At 40.8% G+C, this 21819-nt stretch overlaps 1 protein-coding gene across 2 annotated transcripts; it reads right to left on the bottom strand.

The window, feature by feature from the left end:
• Window positions 1-2756: 2756 nt before the first annotated feature.
• Window positions 2757-18995, bottom strand: LOC126771514 (syntaxin-1A-like). Of its 2 annotated transcripts, none has more exons than XM_050491417.1 (8): window positions 18574-18995; window positions 17656-17745; window positions 10089-10182; window positions 9267-9518; window positions 8040-8113; window positions 5479-5616; window positions 4876-4986; window positions 2757-2972 (listed from the first exon to the last, which is right to left on the bottom strand). In XM_050491417.1, the coding sequence occupies exons 2-8, from the start codon at window positions 17707-17709 to the stop codon at window positions 2901-2903; spliced, it is 795 nt and encodes a 264-aa protein (XP_050347374.1). In that variant the 5' UTR covers window positions 17710-17745; window positions 18574-18995; the 3' UTR covers window positions 2757-2900. The 2 variants fall into 2 exon arrangements, with proteins under 2 accessions (XP_050347374.1, XP_050347373.1); XM_050491416.1 differs by having other exon boundaries at window positions 18570-18994.
• Window positions 18996-21819: the final 2824 nt, after the last annotated feature.

The following is a 21819-nucleotide window of genomic DNA, read 5'->3' as shown; positions in this document are numbered from 1 at the left end:
TGGCCCAGCCGGTTAAGGCAAGGCCCTCGGTCCCACCACGGGCTGCGAGACATGTCCACAACACCCGGACGGGGAAACGAGTTTGAGAGGCGGTGACCTTTTAGTCTGTCCACCCAGCATCGATACCGACACTGGGCGAACCCGCCTCTCCCACCTCCTTTCTCCGGCAGCCCAAAAGACCCCGGAGACCAACTCTAACTCGACTGACTCCACCATTGGGAGTAACCTCCAATAAATAAATAAATGAAAGAAGTAAAGTAAATAAAACAAGAAAATAAGACAAAACAAAATTAATAAAAATGAGACAGAAGAAAAGAAAACGAAACGAAACAAAACGGAAGAAGAACAAAACAAAACAAAGAAAGAAAGCAGAGAGCTTCTTCCTTCCACCTTCAATTTGCCACAAAGCCGCTCGCACAGTCCAGTCTGCTGAACAGAAAAGTACCAGGAACGGCCCGTGGCATTACCGTCGCGTCAGTCTCAGCCGCGGTCGACAGGCACTCCGAGCAAACATCGGATTACTTGTCGACCCCGTTGCCCAGGGTGCACCACGTGGAGGTGACTGACATGCACCCCACATGCACCCCAACCTAACCTAACCTAACCTAACCTAACCTAACCTAACCTTTTTTTTTTTTTTTTTTCGAGGAGGAAAGGCATTTACGCCTGCCGCCCGGACACGACCGGGACGGGTATGTGGGACTCACGGGGCAGAAGGCCATCGTCCTACCCACTAAAACCTCCTCGTTTCCTTCTCACCGCATGGTGGCGGGGTTACGGGAACGCGTTAGCACACCACCGCGACCCCACCTGCGGCCGTCGCTTTGGGTGAGCGACCCACCTGTTGTTTTTTATTGAGGTTTTCTCCTCTCGACCCGGCCGGTGAAGGCGAGGCCCTCGGTCCCACCACAGGCTGGCGCCTGGATGGGGAAACGAGTTCGAGAAGGCGGTGACCGAAGTCTGTCCGCCCAGCATCGACACCGAAACTGGACGAACCCGCCTCTCCCTCCTCCTCTACTCCTCTACTCCTGTCTCCGGCAGCCCGAAAGGACTCCGGAGACCAACTCCTCCTCTCTCTCTCCGGCGGCCCAAAAGGACCCCGGAGTCCTCCTATTTGCCACGGAACCGCTCGCTGGTCAACTCTGCGCAACAGAGAAGTCCCAGGAGCGGCCCGCGACACTTCCGCCGCGTCAGTCTCAGCCGCGATCGACAAGCATTCCGGAAAAACATCGGATTGCTGGTCGACCCCGTTGCCCAGGGTGCACCACGTGGAGGTGACTGACATGCACCCCAACCTAACCTTTTTTTTTTTTTTTTTTTTTTTTTCGGGGAGGAAAGGCATTTACGCCTGCCGCCCGGTCCGGGGGGACCGGGACGGGTATGTGGGACTCACGGGGCAGAGGGCCACCGTCCTACCCACTAAAACCTCCCCGGATTTCCGCCTCTCCGCAAGGCGGCGGGGTCACGGGAACGTTGTGACTTACAACCGCAACCCCGCCAGCGGTCGTCGCCATAAGGCGACCCATCTCGAGAGCGCGCCAGGATGTTGGGGCGCGCCTCCCTCCTCTCTGTGCCTCCGTCCTGTTACGTGACGGACTCCCCCGAGTCCGCCACTGGAGGCTGGGCGTCAGGGCTTGAAGCCCCGCGGCGGATCAACAGACTGGCTCCGCCGCCAACCACACCTTAACTCTGCGGCAGCGTCCGGCCTGCGAAGGCACGTCGCCGTCGAAGAGGTCTCCTTCTTCGTTGCGGGAGCGAGTCCACGTCGTCCTCCCGCTCCCGCTCTGCCTCCTCCTTTTGCGACATGACACATGCGCTGAACCGTGACGCGGGCGTTGGACGCGAACGTAATGTCCACGATCGATTCGCCCTGCCGCCGCACGCACGTGCTCTCCGACCCACTGTTGAGGACTTTGCCGATAGATGGCGACATGCGTCCATATATACAACATACGATTTAGTTTCTTCAACTACGACTATCGAATAAGTGTATCTGAGTATATCTATGTATATGTGTACAATAACATTGCAGATGTATACATTTTTATTTTATTATAGTGAATATAAATTATTGATGCTATTACACCTAATTTGCAATAATATTTAATAATTATAAGAACACGAAATTATTTACGCTTATCACGTCAATAATCTATACTACATAAATAAAATTGAAGTGTCTGTCTGTGATTTCAAAATAACCGGCTTTTTTTAAAGTTAATGTGGCTATTTACGATTTACCAAAACATTTTTTTTTTTATTTTTGTCTGTCTGTCTGTCTGTCTGTCTGTTTATCGAGGCTGATCTTTCAAACAACTAAAAATTACACACTAAAAATTACACAAATTGTATTTTGAGGTTTCGTTTAGTTTTTTCTTCATCAAAATCGGTTGATTGTTAAAAGTTAAAAAAACCGGCTATCCGACACAAAAATAATTTTTCAATTCGAACCAGTACTTTCTGAGATTAGCCGGATCAACCAAACAAACTTTTCAGCTTTATATATTAGTGTGCAATACCTCCGTCATATGCCTAAGCACGGACGGGTTATAAAGAAAGAGGGACCTCGACTCCGCCAGCGGGGTGTGTGTTCGCTGTGTATCATCGGGGGCGTTAAGGACATCTTTAGGAGGACGGAGGCCGTACACCTTTGTTTTTTTGTAAAAAACTATAATTAAATAATTTAAGTTGAAGGACTCCTCAACTTACAGCAACTACATCGTTTTTTTGTGTGAATATTGGAATTAAACTTTGAATGCGCTCTTACAGTAATTTATTAGAAACATGACTAGGTTGTACAATAAATAAATAATTAGTTAAGAAGTTATTCGTTCACTCGTACAGCTCCGCTTAGTCCTCAGGCACTTTACAGTTCGACGCGACACTCGTCTTGACGTCGGTCACGTGTAGACCAGCACCAGAAGCACTATGAGGAACCCGGACGCGAGACAAATAATAAGTCCCATTTTTTTCTGAAATAACAATGTTATATTAGTAAAATTCGAAATATTAGACATTTTTACGATTGATATCTTTAATACTAGGTAAATAATACGTTTGAAGTTTAACATATTAGGTCCTTACATATGAAATTAGCGTTTTGTCGTACTAATTATTAATATTAGTAATTCAAATTTATAAATTCATTTAGCTGGTACAATTGATATTTGAAAACAGTCATTCATTTGTTTATTCCTCATTATTTTTTTCTTTGGCTTCGTTTATTACCGCACAATGGAAAACATGAAATATCGGTGTATTTACGAGTACGAGTTCTACACTCGCACCAGTGCTGCAGAAACAGCTCGAAGGATTAATTATGTGTACCGCGCTGTTGTCGCAAAAGAAAATACGGTACATTTTTGGTTTTAACGTTTTCGTTTTGGAAATTTCGACCTTTAGAACCAACCCCGTGTTATATTGCAGTCTGTAGTATTTATTAAATAGAGTATTGTTAAAAAAATTGTTATTGGAGGCTAACGTAACTATTAATGCTGTATATACCTATTAAGTGTTTGAAATTGTATCTGTCATTTTATCGTATTCTTGTTTTAAGTGCCATATTTCAAATACTGTGGTGTATCGATTAAAATAAAATAAAATAAAAAAAATAAAAAATAAAAAAAATAAACCCCGGACGGCCGGAGACCAAAGTGGAAAATGTAGAATTAAAGGCTATTGTGGAAGCTGATCCATCACAACTCACTTCAGAGATAGCTGCAGGCTTCGGGGTAAGTGATAAAATTGTATTAATCCACTTGAAGCAAATCGGGAAAGTAAAAAAAACGTGAACGATGGGTACCTCATGAATGGAGTGAATCGAACTTTCAAACACGCGTCGACTGCTGTGTTACTTTGCTCAACTGACACAATAATGAAGGGATTTTAAATCGAATCATTACTTGTGATGAAAAGTGGATACTATACGAGAATCGGAAGCGCTCGTCGCAATGGCTGAACCCTGGAGATCCAACCAAATCTTGCCCTAAACGAAAATTGACTCAGAAAAAGTTATTTGTGAGTGTTTGGTGGACTAGCGCCGGTGTCGTTCACTACAGCTTTCTAAAATCTGGCCAAACGATTACGGCAGATATCTATTGTCAGCAACTGCAAACCATGAAGGAAGAACTAGCTGATAAACAACCGAGATTGGTCAATCGCTCTAGACCACTGCTGCTTCACGACAACGCAAGACCACGCACGTCACATCAAACAACCACTAAGTTAGATGAGCTACAATTGGAATGTCTGCGACATCCACCGTACTCCCCGGACCTTGCCTATTTTTTCCGGAATTTGGACAACTTTTTACAAGGAAAGAAAATTCAACTCCCATGCGGCAGTCCAAACCGCCTTCAAAGAGTTTATTGATTCTCGCCCCTATGGTTTTTTTAGTAAAGGGATCAATGAACTATCTATGAGATGGCAAAAGTGCATAGATAACAACGCCACACACTCTGATTAATTAAATATATTTTACAAAAAAAATGACTTTATATTCCTCCCGTACAAAACGCCAATTTCATATGTACGGACTTAATATTTACATTCAAATTTTATTTTGCTAAAGCTTTATACACAGATACTTCGTATAGCTGTTACTGACTGTAAATCAATCAATTTAAATGCAACCGCATCATCACTTGGGTCAGTTCCCGAATTGGACAAAAACATGAGGTATTTTGTCCAAAAATGCTGAATTGAGAATATAGTGGTATTAAAATCTCGTGTTCCAGAAAGCATGTAAAGCTGTTAGCACGATCCACAAGATCTTTTTCCAGTAATGTCATCCCTTCGAACATTGAAAAGCTTCGCACACTTGCGCAGTTCGTGGTCAATTTTTTATATCACAGAATAATAACGGAAGTACCAAACCTTCTTCGCCTTCCTGCGACAGACAGTACCCTTTAGAAGCTGCTGTCCGCCACTCTCCACGTGTTCAGTTGCTTGCAGCGCGTAGTATTCTACACTATCGATTTGTTCTTGCTAAAAGATAACATTAACTTGTATATAATTATATATATACACACACACATATATATATATATATATATATATATATGTGTGTGTGTGTGTATAGATATATTTATTAAGCCTAGCAAGGCTGTCATGAAATGTACAGTACCTTTTGAGAGAAGTACAAATACCTTTTGAGACCAAGGATTTTTTTATTTGTTCAATTTTCATATTTAATGAATTTATTGAGTTTTATTGTTACCTACAGAAAATACTTATTTAATATGTAACTATTCTCAGAACTAAAGCACTTTATAAAAATTAACACTAATTATTAGAAAAGTACTATTAAAATAAAGATAATTAAATATTATTTTTCCATAAATTATTTATTAAATATTACATTACCCGTGATATTGGTCATAATGCTTACAAAACTGCTGGCACAGAACTACTTTAAAGTGCTAAGTGTCAGTCATAGCTATCAAAATGTTAAGTGTACATAATTTGACTGCATCTCACTTGCACTGCGACGAGGTGCGCGAGCTGCACGAAGAGGTCTCGTACAGATTGCAAAGAGGCCTCGACACGCGCCAGCTCGTCACGCCGCACCTCCGCCTCGCGCAAGGCCAGCCGCGCCTCTGCCGTCTCCGCCCGTAACTGTTACAACATGTTCGTAGAGTATACAGCTAACATTATTCACTTTACCCTAAGTTCTTATTAATTTATCATCAACGCTCAGAGTTTGCAGCCGCAAAAACTAACCACTAGACCAATGAGCAAATCAAAAATAATACTTACTGTATTAAATTCACAAATAGTAATGAAAATTTAAGTAGTAAGTTATTAATATTATTTAAGTAGTAATTATTGAAGTTTTATAAAGTAACGTCACTAACTGACGTCCTCAGAGACTACAAGCAGAGGCTAAAGTTTACGTGCAGGAATTAGTTTTAGTTAATTCAAATGAGAATTAAATAATAGACGATTTCCGTTCTTAAAATCAAATCAAGATACACTTTATCCAAGTATAATTAATATTGTAAAGACACAAGACAATATAAATTTAATGTGAGGTTACTAACGAATACTAACTCCACTCTTATTTATCGTCTCTGGGTATAATCTTAAAGTAAAATCAACGTGTAAATGCCCCACTGCTGGGAGAACACACGTGAGGCAAATTCTCATCCTGTTGTTGTCCTCCTTCACCGATGAGCACGAGATTACTTATTATAAACGCAAACCAACCACATGAAAATTCAGTGATGCTGGCCCGGATTTGAAACTGCAATATTATCTTTAATGTATTATCTATTATTTTAGAAACTATAATATATTTATGTTTACCAGAGTGTTATGGTACATTTATATGATCTTTATCCGCAACGGATGTGGGGGTGGCCGTACGGGAAAGTAAAAAATGGGCAAAATAATGTATTCTACTGGTGGTAGGGCTTTGTGCAAGCTCGTCTGGGTAGGTACCACCCACTCATCAGATATTCTACCGCAAAACAGCAATACTTGATATTGTTGTGTTCCGGTTTGAAGGGTGAGTGAGCCAGTGTAATTACAGGCACAAGGGACATAAAATCTTAGTTCCCAAGGTTGGTGGCGCATTGGATATGTAAGCGATGGTTGACATTTCTTACAATGCTAATGTCTAAGAGCGTTGGTGACCACTTACCATCAGGTGGCCCATATGCTCGTCCGCCTTCCTATTCTATAAAAAAAAAAAAAAATTCGACCGTGTCTGAATATATGTTTGAAGAATGGGTAATATGTTGCAGAAGAAGATCATTTCCGCGACAAGAAAATGTAACATTTTTTTTATTAAAACCCTCGATTATATACAAAATTACCCGGTTTTTGTCTCAATAAACCACAACATTATGAGTATAAATCAAAAAAAATAATATAAAGATTAAAGGACATGTCGTGATTTTTGTCTATTGAGTAAAAAAAGATATTCTTTTATGTTTCTGATCTGATACAACCCTTGAAAAAGTAATGAAGTTTTTTTTTTTTTATACAATAGGAGGTTGTCCATAGACATTGGCGCTGCAAGAAATACTAACCATTCCTTACACAGTCAATGCTCCACCAACTTTGGGAACTGAGATAAAATAACCATTAAGTTTGTAGTTACACTGGCGCATTCATCCATCAAACCGAAAGGTCCAATCATGAATTAACGGTTGATTATATGAGAGACGAGGGTGGTACCGACTCAGATGGGCTAAGTCTTACCACCAAGTAGGCATTAATCCAATACTTTTTAGGCATTTATCTTTAACTTTGAAGTAAATTTACACATGCAAATACATAAAAAAGAATATCAATTTTGCTTTATACCCCGCTCGAGTACTATTTCTAGCTACCCATTTTTTTACTATTCTTATCAGCTGCCCTAGACGTGCGATCATATTATATAGAGTACCTCAATATAACTTATGAACGGTACTTATGGCCGAGATGGTCTAGTAACGTCGTAGAACGCGTGAATCTTAAGCGATGATCGTGGGTTCAAACCCGGGCAAGCACCACTGAATTTTCATGTGCTTAATTTGTGTTTATAATTCATCTTGTGCTTGACGGTGAAGGAAAACATCGTGAGGAAACCTGCATGTGTCTAATTTTATTGAAATTCTGCCACATGTGTATTATACCAACCCGCATTGGAGCAGCGTGGTTCTCATTAGGGTGCAAGGTCCATCCCCCTCTAATGTTACTCTGCCATACTTGAGTAAATCTCAAAATCCCTCTTTGGTCTCTCCTAACCACTTATCAGTTATTCTACCGCCAACAAACCATTAATTGTACTGCTGAATCCGGTTTTAACAGTGTGCCAGCGTAATTCATTTTCAGGAGACGTAGCATTTTAATATAGATTCCATTATCAGTGGCACATTCTCGATACACCGAATAATAGTATGTGCTTCTAGAGGTACCAGAATTAGTGAAGGCGGGCATACCATCAGACGGGTGCCGGTGCAGGTCCATTATACTTTTGACATTCATACCTGTATTGTTTATTTAAGTAAGTGAGTTTAATGAAAGTTGGCCAATTAAAGGAGACTCACATTGTCCACAAATAGAGATATGTTATTCGATTCTAAAAGATGTTCACACTCTTCATCCGAAATTGTGAGATTCGCTGAAATATAGAAAATTTATAAATTATATTTAAATTGAGGGCGAATGTGTTGTGCTGAACAACTAAATATCTGCACGTCACAGCGAACCGAAGCTCACATGGCGTCGACCGCCACATTTCTCACGATGAACAATAATTTAACACGTTGAGAGTGAATTTAACGCTCGTTTACACTTCGCTAATGCAACTTAAGTAGGTGACCAGCGATCGTTCACCCCTTGCCGTTATTCAGTTTTATTTCGAAATCATTCTTTGTTCTAACCAAGTAAATACAGTTACAGTAAACAGTCGATCTTTATAGATAAACCGTTTAAGGATCGTCTACCTGTGTATGAATATATTTATTTCATGAGATCGTACCACTCGTACTCCATTTGAGGGAACGTGATAGTTTGTGGATGGGGCACACAACATAAATAATTAATAAAAATCCTTTGCTCAGCTGGGAAGAAAAATGTGGTGCGAGCTAGTTCCGCCATGAGCCAACTCTCAGATAAACCCATCCATACGGAAGGTACGGTACGGAGGTTTGACTGCCTCGTTGGTCTAGTGGCTTGATCTAAGGCCGCAGACCCGGCGGTCTTAGGTTCAATTCCCTACTCGGGCCATCGGGTTATTGGGTTTATCTGTCAGAAAATTCTCAGTAGCAGCCCGGAGTCTGTAAGTTGGAAGTGTGCACACTCCCGTGGCTCGGAAAGCACGTAAAGCCGTTGGTCCTGCACCTGAACTCTTTCCGGTCGTGTCGGATTGCCGTCCTATCGGATTATGGGAGTTAGGGAATAGAGAGTGCGCCTGTGTTTGCTCACACACTTGTGCACTATATATAGTTAGCTAATCTCTCTTGAGATTGGCCGCCGTGGCCGAAATCGGTCTGAAGGACATTATTATGATTACGGTACGGTACGTACTAAAGAAACGTCCTTTCCATTATTATAATTAAGACTTTTAAAAGAAAAGAAAAGTCTAGAAACTAGTCAACTGTAAAGGAGATACTATAGTGCACAAAATGTGTGTTCTTTCTAATGATATTTCTTAATTCCGAGAGTAAATTTCCTTTTACAGGTATCCTTGGTGTCACCAAACGTATTTATGTATGTATTTATGTGCAATAAGGTTTATAAGGTAATTCAGCGATATATATTGTATAACTCACTAAGCTTAATTTGATCTTGTAGCAGACGATACTGGTAGTCGCGCAGCAGCTGCAATGCGAGTTGGTGACGGTCGAGAGCCTCTGCGTACAGGCGTCGCGTGGCCGCGTACTGCAAGTGCGTGATGCGCGCCGCTACGCCCCGCGCGGTCGCCGCCGCCCGCGCACGCACCTCTAGCTGTCGCAGCGCGCCACATATCTTCAATCCTATTGTATTTGATTGCGTCACCACCGAATCCAGCTGGTCCTGCAAGTCTGAATCAAAGTTCTATTGTATTCATATAAGTATATGAAATATTAAAATTTCACTTATTTAAATTACAAGTATCGTTTATTAAAATAAGACTATGTTTGTGCTGAAAATACTTGAAGTAGTTTTGATGTTTTCTTGAGAACGAAACAATTAAAAGCTTTACATAATTACACCAATGTTTAAAAAAAAGTAATAAACTATATACACGACACTACAGACCAACTCGATTAACTGATATCATTTGCTAAGCCACGTAATAATTAATCGCTGAAAGCTTAAGGGAATCCACAATATAGACACTTGCTCTTGTATAATTTTCTATAGACCTTTTTAAGACCTACAACGTTCTAGTACGTACATTCTTTCGATGTATTTCCTAAGGTTTAGCGAGCTCTAGCCACAAAAGCGAACGAACGACAGCTTTTTCGACAAAACAACGTCAACGTTTAGCCATTTTGTACAAATTATTTACAAAAACTTCCTCGTTTAACTCTCTTTCTGTTAGTCGGTTGCGTGATTTAGACGAAGCAAGTGAATACTATTTAGATTATATAAAAAATAAATAAACTAACGCTTGTTCGTGTGGTAAGTTGGGTCGGCGTGCAGGCGGCGGATGAGTTGGGTGTTGTGGTTCATCTCATGGATCCAGCTGCGAATATTCTCCACCTGTAAAATGACGATCCAAAATTGCTATTATTAGCTAATTCTTTATTTCGAACTGCACATATTTTACAAATTATTCTAAAGAGTAGTGTGTACTTCTTCTTACTAGATAAGTAACAGCCTGTGAATGTCCCACTGCTGGGCTAAGGCCTCCTCTCCCTTTTTGAGGAGAAGATTAGGAGCTTATTCCACCATACTGCTCCAATGCGGATTGGTGGAATACACATGTGGCAGAATTTCAGTGAAATTAGACACATGCAGGTTTCCTCACTATGTTTTCCTTCACCGTCAAGCATGAGATGAATTATTATCACAATTTAAGCACATGAAAATATCAGTGTTGCTTGCCCGGGTTTGAACCCACTATCATCGGTTAAGATTCACGCGTTCTTACCACTGGGCCATCTCGGCTTTTTTCTTACTACATGTAATATGATAATTAATACAAAGCACTGTAATATTTTTTTCTGTTGTCCTCTCTCAAGAAAAAAAAAACTGCGCTGAGATGTGGTCTTTCGCAGAAAGAAAAGGAATCAAGGATCAAACGAAAGAGTTTATAAAAAATCCCTAAAACAGGCCTATATTATTTGTAAATATAATAAATTATACAATTTTGTCTCAATAATCTATAGCATGGCGAGTATAAATCAGGAAAATGTAAAGATAAGAGGACATTTCAGGATTTTTTCTATCGTAAAAATTTTATACTTTTGTTTCTGAACACAAACACAAATCTTGAAAATATCATGTAGCTTAAATACTGTTGTACATATATTGAAAAAATCACGTCATTAACAACTGGCGTTATTATTTTATTACCGGCCTGGTAAATTTACTCAACTATGTTGTAGTTGTCTTTTTGAATATAATCATATATGAATAAATTCAAAATAAACTTACACAAAATAAAGGAATACGTACAGCTTAAAAAAAACCGAAGTATTTTGTGTAACTAAATAATAATAAACGACATATTATGAAGTACAGTACCGCGGACGGAAATGCCTACTACGAATACAGGCCCATCTCGGTTACATCCATTCTGTGCAAGACAATGAAACGTATCCTAAATACTAGGCTCCTAGGTACCTTGGAGCCAATAACCATCTCAGTGACTAACAGTACGTATTTCACCGAAATCGGTCCGATGCTGGTCTTCTGGTGTACGTCACAGACATCTGGAGTGAGGCCATCGAGAAAAACGGGGAGGCACTAGCTGTTTCTTTGGATATCTCGAAGGCCTTTGACAGGGTTTGGCATGATAGTCTTATCACTTTTACATTTCTGTGGTATTCGTGAAGAATAGACTTGAACGAGTTTTCTATACGCTGCCCAGCCCAGCTGTACTCTTCTTCGTGCTTCCCCCTCGAAGTTGTTTCGACCCAACTGCAAAGTTTGCCCAAGGTACACATACTCCTGAACAACTTCGAGAAGAACTCCGTTAAGAGCTATTGGTTCCGGACTGACGTGTTCGTTAAACATTATCTTGGTTTTTTCCAAGTACATACGGAGACCAATTCGAGCAGAAGAATCAGCCAGGCTGCTCAGCGCATATATTGCATGTCTTGCACGGTTTCTGCCACGATGACGATATCGTCTGCAAATCTCAAGTGCGAAAGGTACTCGCCGTTTATGTTTATGCCCCGCCCTTCCCAGTGCAGCGTCTTGAACATATCCTCTAGTGCATTAGTGAACAATTTCGGTGAAATGATACCCCCTTGTCTCACTCCTCGATGCAAGAGGATAGGGTCAGACTGCTGATTCTGTACTTTGACGGTCATAACAGCAGCGTCATGCAGGCCTTTCAACACTTGGATGTATCGCCAATCGATTTGGCACCGTTGTAAGGACTCCAGAACAGACCAGGTCTCAATAGAGTCAAAAGCCTTCTCATAGTCCACAAATGCTAATCACAGAGGCTGATTACACTCTTCGGTCTTCTGTATAATCTGCCGCACCGTGTAAATGTGGTCTATGGTTCCGTACCCTCTTCGAAATCCGGCCTGTTCCGGGGGCTGAAACTCGTCAAGTCTACGTGCGAGACGATTCGTGATGACCCTAGAAAACAGCTTATAGACATGGCTCAAGAGGAAAATAGGTCTGTAGTTCTTCAAAAAGGTTTTGCCTCCCTTTTTGAAGAACATTACGACAACACTCTTGCTCCATGCCTTTGGACTTCTCCCCGAGAATATGACAGAATTAAATATTTGTTGGAGCTGCGCTAGTAAAGGTTTTCCAGCTGCCTTTAGTAGCTCCGTCGTAATTCCATCTTCCCGGGCGGCTTTTCCATTTTTAAGCTGCCCCAAAGCCATTACGATTTCGTCTTGGCTTACTTCTGGCAACTCTTCTGTTATCAACAGCCAATCGTTGTCCACTGCTGAACATAGGCCTCTCCCAAGGTGCGCCAAAGCTCCCTGTCCTCCGCCTTCCGCATCCAGTTGGTGCCCGCCACCTTCTTAAGGTCGTCGTCCACCTGGCTGGAGGGCGCCCTACGCTGCGCTTGCCGATTCGCGGTCTCCACTCTAGGACTCGTCTGCTCCAACGGCCATCGGTCCTACGACATACGTGACCAGCCCACTGCCACTTCAGCCTGCTAATTTTGCAAGCTATGTCGGTGACTCCGGTTCTTTTCCGGATAATCTCATTTCTGATCTTATCCTTCAAAGATACTCCGAGCATAGCTCGCTCCATAGCACGCTGAGCGACTTTGAATTTGTGGACTAGTCCCGCAGTTAGTGTCCACGTTTCGGCACCGTATGTCATGGCAGGTAAGACGCATTGGTTGAAGACTTTCGTCTTGAAACATTGCGGTATAGATGACTTGAGGACTTGACGAAGGTTGCCAAATGCTGCCCATCCCAAGCGAATTCGATCGGCTTCCTTCTCGAAGTTGTTCCTACCGACTTGTATTATCTGTCCTAGGTAGGTATATTCACTAACAACTTCGAGAGGTTTCCCCTCGACGTATATCGGTCCCGGCACGACATGCCTGTTGAACATGACCTTGGTCTTGTCCAAGTTTATACCGAGACCGACACACCGGGAAGACTCGCCTAGGCTACGCAGCATTTCGATGAGTTGTTCCAGCGACTCTGCTAGGATGACGATATCGTCGGCAAATCGAAGGTGTGAGATGTACTCGCCGTTTACATTGACTCCATACCTAGTTCAATCCAGCGTCTTGAAAACGTTTTCCAACGAGTTGGTGAACAGTTTCGGGGATATTACATCCCCCTGTCTCACCCCTCTGCGCAGTTGGATCGCCTTCGTCTTACAGTCCTGGATGTGGACAGTCATTGTAGCGGCGTTGTACAGACATCTCAGTACCTCGATATATCTCCAATCGATATGACATCTCTGCAATGAGTCGAGCACTGCCCAGGTTTCGATGGAGTCGAAGGCTTTCTCGTAGTCCACAAATGCCATACACAGCGGCTGATTGTACTCTTCGGTCTTCTGCACAATCTGCCGAACAGTATGGATGTGGTCCACGGTGCTATAGCCTGATCGAAAGCCGGCTTGCTCTGGGGGCTGGAACTCGTCAAGTCGTCTGGTGAGACGGTTCGTGACGACTCTTGAGAACAGCTTATACACGTGACTCAGGAGGGAGATTGGTCTGTAGTTTTTCAAGAGGGTTTTATCACCTTGAAAAACAGTACCACCTCACTCCCGCTCCACGTTTCCGGGGTCTTGCCATGTTGGATGACGGAATTAAAGAGGCTTGCTAGCTCTTTCAGGACCGGATTCCCGCCTGCCTTAAGCAACTCTGTTGTGATTCCGTCATCTCCCGGAGCTTTGTTGTTTTTAAGCTGTTCTAGAGCCGCCCTAATCTCGACTTGGTCAACGACCGGGAGCTCCTCGAGTAATGGCGCATAAGAGGGGCGCGCTGGTCATCAATACTGATTCCCACGGGCTTTTCCGATCTTGAAGAGAACAACTGCCCATAAAACCTCTCTACTTCTCCGACAATCTCAGGCCTAGAGGTAACCCCACCATTTTCAGTTTTAAGTTTTGTCAGACGCGGCCTCCTAAACTTGCGAGCGAACACTTTAGATCCCCGATTTTGCTCAATCGCAGCCTTGATGGCACGGGTATTGGAGCGTCGGAGATCGTGTCGCGTCAGCGTTTTTATTATTCGATTTAAGGCCTTATCTGACAAAAACGATGGTAGTTCTCGTCGTTTTCTCAAGAGCTCGAGTGTCTCAGCAGAGAGTTTTGGTGCGTTGTCTCTTCTCTGTGGCGGAAAACGCTTGCGGGATGTGTTTTGCAGTATTTTGACCAGCGTGTCGGTTCTCTCATCAATGCTGCTTATGGTTTCCAACGCGGTGAATTAATTTTGAAGTTCCATTGGGAACTTTTCGGAGCCTTGAGCAGCTTGGAGCATGGTAGGTCGGAGAGTAGACCTCATCATTCTCGATCTTTCGGCTTTTAAGTTGATATTTAGAGTGCCTCGAACCAAGCGGTGATCACTTCCGGTATTAAACCTGTTGATCACTGAAACATCTCTAAATATGTAATAATAATAACTCTTCTGTGAAGAGTTATTATTATTACATAATATAACTCATACATTACATAATAATAACTCTTCTGTGAAGGGGGCTAAAGGGGCTCTAGGATCCCTAGGGTCGGGTTGAGGACGAAGCGCTACTGATGTATATAATTTACCGTAGAAGTCCTGAACTTCCCTAAGAATCTCGAGCTTAGAGGCGACGACTTTTCCCTTTGAAGTGGTCAGCTTCGTCAGATGGCTTCGACCTAGTTTTTGAACAAAGACTTTCGACCCCCGATTTTGCTCAATCGCTTCTTTTATAGAGCGTGTATTGGAGTTTCGGAGGTCGCGTCTTTCTAGCTTTGATATTTTTTATTAAGATCTGACGAAGTGACTGTAGGGTTTTCACGTCGTTTTCGCATTAGCTCTAGAGACTCTCCCGAAAGTTTGGTCCTCTTGCCGGTGTTTTGCGCTGGATAGAATTTCGTCCCCTCGTCCCTAAGGATACCCACCACTTGGTCGAGTTCTTTGTTGATGTCAACGTCAGTGTTGGCTTCCAAGGCAGCGAATCGGTTTTCCAGTTTTAACTGAAATATACTAGACTCCACGGCTTGGAGCAATTTTGGTCGGAGTGAAGACCTCATTAGATGGGCGCGCTCGAGCTTGTAGTCAATATTTAGAGTGCCTCGTACAAGTCGGTGAACACTTCCGGTATTGAACCTTGTGATCACAGAGACATCTCTAAATATTCGCCTCTTGTCCGTCATAATAAAGTCAATCTCGTTTCTAAACATAGCGTCTGGGCTTTGCCATGTCCACTTCCGTTGGGGCTGTTTCTTAAAGAAAGAGATCATCAAGAACAGACCCTCTTTCTCCAGAAAGTTGACGAGCATTTGCCCCCTATGATTCCTGCTTCCAAATCCGTGTTGTCCTACTACCGATTCGTTGCTAGTATGTACTCCCACTTTAGCGTTGAAGTCCCCCATGACAACATTGAAGTGAGCCTTTTGGGTGGTGTGCAATGCCTTAGAAATGTCTTCGTACATTTCTTCCACTTCATCATCCGAGTGTGTCGAAGTCGGTGCGTATACTTGGATAACCTTGAGGCTATACCTCTTGGTGAGTCTGATCACAAGATACGCTACCCTTGCCGACACACTGGAGATTTCTAAGATATTGTCAGAGAGAGCCTTGTGGATCAAGAACCCGACGCCACCTTGGGATGGTTGGTCTCCTTCTCTGAAGTACATAAGATGGCCTGATTTTAAGGCTATGGTATCCTCTCCCTTTCTTCGGATTTCACATAACCCCAAAATATGCCACCTTATGTTCCACAGCTCTTCTTCGAGCTGTGCCAGGTGTTCGTCGAACCGTAGCGTGCGTCCGTTATACGTAGCCAGAGTCAGTCGATGTTGGCGGCCTACCGTAACCCGGGGATTCTTAGCACCCGCTGCCCGACCCTTACCATGACCGCCGCTTTGGCCAGGAACAGCGGGGCGACCGGGAACTAGGGGCCGTTGCGTAAAGGTGTGTGCCATAAAAGGTTTTGCCCGTAATCACCACGCTGGGCAGGCGGGTTGGTGATCGCAGAGCGTAGCTCGTCGTACAGATGACGCTGCTGTCCGTTACCGGTCTGCAGTATTTAGCTACGCCTTAATGGAATGGTTATACAGCCATTAGTTGGTCGCCAGAGCCTCCTTTGTTAATCGGCAGGATGCACCACGTGCAGGTGAGGTTGGCTGGTAACAGCTAGATACAGTTGTGCTCCCTTACATCCCCGTCTACGTACGAAGCGCTCTTTAAATCTTAAATCTACACTCAACATTCGCACTGCGAAACTGTGGAATACTTTGCCTGAGTCTGTATTTCTTGATAGTTACAACGGTGGTGGTTTCAAATCCAGACTAAACAGGTTTCTTCTAGACAAGCGTGCTACATCCTAGACCGTGTCGATGCTTAACATCGGGCAAGTCAATGGTCAAACGCTGGCCCATTAAGACTAATAAATAATAAATAAAAAATCCTAATTTTGCCTCTGCGTCGGCGAGACTGGTAGATGATAAGGCATATTTTGTTTTGTTTTGTCTGTTTCTCGCCATAAATCTGTCATTCAAATTTAGATTAGACTAAAAGCGATATTACAAGTGACATCAATATGAGTAATACAGTAATAATGAGAGTGTAACAAAAGAATAGACTTTAACGAGTAATTTTGGTGAAAAAAAATCTGCGTTTTTATTTATTTATGCTTACTGCAATGTTCGAGGACATTTAAAATATCACATTACAAACCTTTCAAATGCAATCTGCAATTTATATTCGTAACAAAGTGACCGAGTGTAATATGATGATCCTGAATTTTATGTGAAGCGATGGAGCGAGCAACGTGATGTCATTCTGGATTAATAACGTTGAATGTCAACAGTGAGCAGCGTTCGCATCTCCGTCACCTTGAGCCGCAAACACGCCGGTCACCAATACAGAGCGTAGTGCTTCAGCATTTAGCAAATAGTGTGTAATGTAACAATTATTTGAGTCAACATATTATATACTGCCTTACGAAATTATCTAAAATGACGTTAGCTTCGTGGTATCCTTGATACAATGTACCAATAGTACAGAACATACCACACCGATGATAAGCCAAGATAATAATGAAAATATATCTATTAAGCCCAGTATGTGACTAAATAAGAGGAATGTAGGTTAAATAAATGAAATTGTTATTATTGTATTATAAACGTTTTGCGTAAACAATGATTAAGCTTAATTAACACAATGAGCACACGGTCGACGGTACGCGCGCATTAATGACATGTGCACCAAATAAGTGGTTTCGTTTTTATTGTAATCTAGACAAAAATATTGATAGACGCATATAATATTTTGCTCGTAAAATCAAAATTTATATATTTTGTTATTATTCTTAGCTTTTGAATCCAATATTTTACGCGTGGACATAACAAATAGAAAACTAAACTGACCTCTTTGAAGAGGTCGTCAATGTCGACGTAATGTCCCTCTGGCGATACCTCCATAACCGTTTCATTGTACACGCCCGCATTGCTCGCCAGCTGAAAATAATAACGACAGGTTTTCATACAAGATTTTGCAATAAAATAATATTTAAGCGATGATACTTAAAGGAACGTATTCTATATAGAATACGTCAAAAAATATTACAATAACGTAAAGAAGATAAATTTCTAGACATTCTCGGGCCCATGCGTTAACAAGTAGAAGAAGAGCTGTACTATCTTTTTTTTTAAGATTTAACCCAACTGGTTAAATCTTAAAAGCATTTTAGAATATATTTTGTTGATGCAGGAAATAGACAGAGATTATAACTTTTGAGAGAATCAAGAGATGCACACAGGCCGCATAGGTCTGAGGACAAGGCGTCGGTGCTGTTGTAGTCTACACTAATTATGATTGCCTTATCAAAATTCGTTCGAGAAATAACATATTTAATCGAGTCTAACCTTTGCGTTTCCAAAGTTACCACAAATAACTGTCACTTCATTGATTAATTCTTATTAAGTTTATAAACTTCGGTCAAAATTTTTAAGTTTTGTCATGGTATTTCGATACCGAACTAATAAAGTTATCAATCTTGTTGGTTTGCATTTATTACTCATAAATATAATATAGCTCGTTTACACACATTTGATAATGCAGTTCATGTTTATTGCCTGTAATATAATGACTATGACGTATCACTTGAAGAATTTTGATTTGTTTGCACAATTATATTACTGTAACATTAAGTAAATCTTACTTATCATTAGTCTATTATATTCTAATTATGATTTCGAAGTATAATATCACATTTACTAAAGATTCCGAGTTCTCGTTCTCGTGACGGGCCCTTTCCGACGTGTACGAAACGACAACTTACATGCCTTAGCTCCTCCAATCGGTCCTTGCTCCTCATGTTACAGCGCGATGACGGTCGGGCGCGGACGGAGTACCGTTGTGATCACTGACGCTGTGAGTGCAGGTGTCCGGCGCGCGGCGGCGGCGCGAGTCGGGCGGCGAGGTGGCGTGCGGTGCGCTCGCGACGGTATCTAATCGCAAACTGATAACAAAAATGATATCACGCGTACATTAAGGTCAAGCTATTGTCTCGCACTGCAGATGCTTGTTTATATTACTCTTGTACTTCGGATATAACATTCACAATTAGCGGAGGAGTTTAACGATCGAATTGTAGATACTGCTCGTCATGATGTTTATACTGAACTGGGTCAAGTGTTGTAACATATTACCATATTATGTTACAAAGCTTCATTGAGCTACATTTGCACTTTAAAACACTCTTACTTTAAAACGTCTAACTAATACTTACTACGTCGTAATTCCGATTATGAGAAATACTACTTTTAAACATTGTTATTTAAGTCAAGCAAATTTATGTACAGACAGAATTTAAACAATATATTTTGATAAAATTTCATATATACGCAACTTCTCCTTAACACAAAGCGAGAACCAGTCACCAGTCACCAGCAACGACACCGACTGCGGCAGTTCATTGGCACATTGGCACAGGTCGCCGTCGATTCGGATCACCTCGGTGCGCCGCGCTTCACGCTCCAGACGTTTGCTAAAGCAATTAGTTACGTGGAAACAGAGCATTGAATAAGCCTCGGAACCATAACTCCCTAAATATATAAAATACAAAATATACATTCAAACATTTTGTAACTCCTAATCCTAATCGTAAGCATATTTATCCGACGCTCTCTCTCGATATAGCGTTCCTTTAATGCGATGCTATATTTTTTTTTTTTTAATAAAACTTATATAAGTATTATACAAAATAATACTTTGTACCTTAGCGTCTTGCCTACATAAGGGTAGACCACAACTTATCCATTCATTTTTTTATAAGCAACCTATTTGTATTAAATTTACGAGCACGAAGTAAATAAAAATATATTATTTGTATGAATGAACACGACTACTAAAACTTCTAGACTAGAGTTCCTTTGTAGGTACATCTACCAATTAATTTATCAAGTAGAATCTGTGCGGTGCGTAAGAGGATTCATCCTCATACAACCAAACAACAATTCGATCTGACGACTGAGGCTATTGAATCGTAGCAACTCGTACGGACAACAATTGTTTTTGTTTGAGCAAAAAATTTATTGCCATTTTTTCCTATTAGAATCAAATATAAAAATTGCTAAATATTGTTTGTGCGTGTGTGCTATTTATTATGATAATTGAATATTTATATAGGACTATGTTGTTGCTGATCGTATAGTATGAAACTTGAATTAAATAATGAATTAAATTTATCTTATTTTAATTCTTATATTTCACAATCGCAAGAACGCTAGACTACTTCAACACATTTCTTGGTACTATATTGACAATAAAACAGATGGCGTCACACATATACTACGAGTACATCTCGGAATAATACACTTCTGAATAGTTAGATGGCGTTAGCTTCGTCGGCGTATGAACAATACGGAATTTAAATCCTTCATGCACTAATTGCTCTTTAGTTTTGTTTGCTCCGATCAAATCAAAAAAGTATTTAATGTAAAACATTTTATTCACAAATATAGGGTATTTATCCATTTTTTGCGTTTGATTATACATTACGCCTTACGACTTAAAAAAACACAGTTTCGTTATTATTGCTTCAAATTTTAGTTAGGCGGCGAATTGTATAATACATAATAAGTATATATATCTAATAATATTACTATAACAAGTAACTTTATTTAACTTCTTTACAATAATTTATTTAAATTGCATCCCTATACATACATTTCATAAACTAAAAAATAAAAAATTGACACGAATAAAGAATTGCGAGTATGTAGAAAAATAATTACCTTTTCAAGTCGTTATCAAAAACTGCTGATAAGAGATGTACTTCTTACGTGACTGTCGTTACTGTCTCAACCCTGGGCTACTTACTACCCCACTAGCTATCGCTATCGGTCGAGATAGCCAAATTTTTTCTTTGATTATTTGAAGATGTCTTTATATAACTATAATTGTATTTTCATTGTTATTAGTTAATAAAATGAAATAAAAATAAAAATATGAGTGATTGTTTCCAGTGATTGAATAAAAATGACCGAATCAAATACAAACATTGTTCCTACGTTTATAGTGTTGCCATCTTATTTTAAAGCCACAAACCTTGTTTCACGAGAAAAACTGTTAAAGTTTCATATGAAGATACATAATGACCTACTTAATAAAACTACAACATTGACTGGCCGACTGACACGCAACGTCCAGCTTAGACTTGGTACGTGTACCGGGGCATAGTAGCATAACATTGTGTTACCAATAAGTTCCATCTGTAAGGGAGAGCTGTAAATACCACTTTTTGATGTGAAACATGCTGGATGCTCGTATCCTGTGACGCCTCTCTTATGCCGTCGCGTATCCCCTCCGCCGCAGCTCCCTTGTGTGTGCGTGGCGAATGTAGTATAATATACTTCTTCGCTGTATATTATTATAATAAGAAAAAATATTTTACTAACGAAACTTGTATTTATTTAGTAAATATCTGATTCATTTGCCGGTCGCCACGTGACTTTTATTTTCTTTCATTAATCCTTGGACCCCTCAGCGTAATGGAGAAGCGTAAAGAGAGAGATAGATAAAACATCAATCAGTATGATTTCTTTTTTGTATACAAATAAATAAAATTGAAGTGTCTGTGTATGATTTCAAAATAACTGTCTTATTAACTTTTACAGTTAATATGGCTATTTGCAAGTTACCAAAAACAAACATTTTTTTGGTCCGTTTGTTTTTCCGGGATTCGTCGCTCGTCGATGTTTAACGGCTAAAAATTACAAATTGAAGCAAGTAAATTTTTGTTAGAAGTATTTCAAGGCACCGTTTAAGTTTTGTTTCGTCAATCGGTTGAGTCTATCAAAAGTTACAAAAAAATAATGTTCACGTACGCATTTTTGTTGTATAATATATGACGAAGTTCCGGATGTCGTATTGTTTTTAAAAATAATGACGTCAGCATTGTTGACGTCATCTTCATTACAATCTTCGTTATTCATAGTAGTAATAATTAAACACTACAACTTCTTCCAATAAACGTTTTATTGAATGAATGTAAATAACAGAGTAGAGCTCCGCACTACTCGGCTACT

This window comes from Nymphalis io, chromosome 10 (assembly GCF_905147045.1).
Source record: "Nymphalis io chromosome 10, ilAglIoxx1.1, whole genome shotgun sequence".
NCBI lineage: Eukaryota > Metazoa > Arthropoda > Insecta > Lepidoptera > Nymphalidae > Nymphalis > Nymphalis io.
This window is presented reverse-complemented; position numbering and strand designations above follow the sequence as displayed.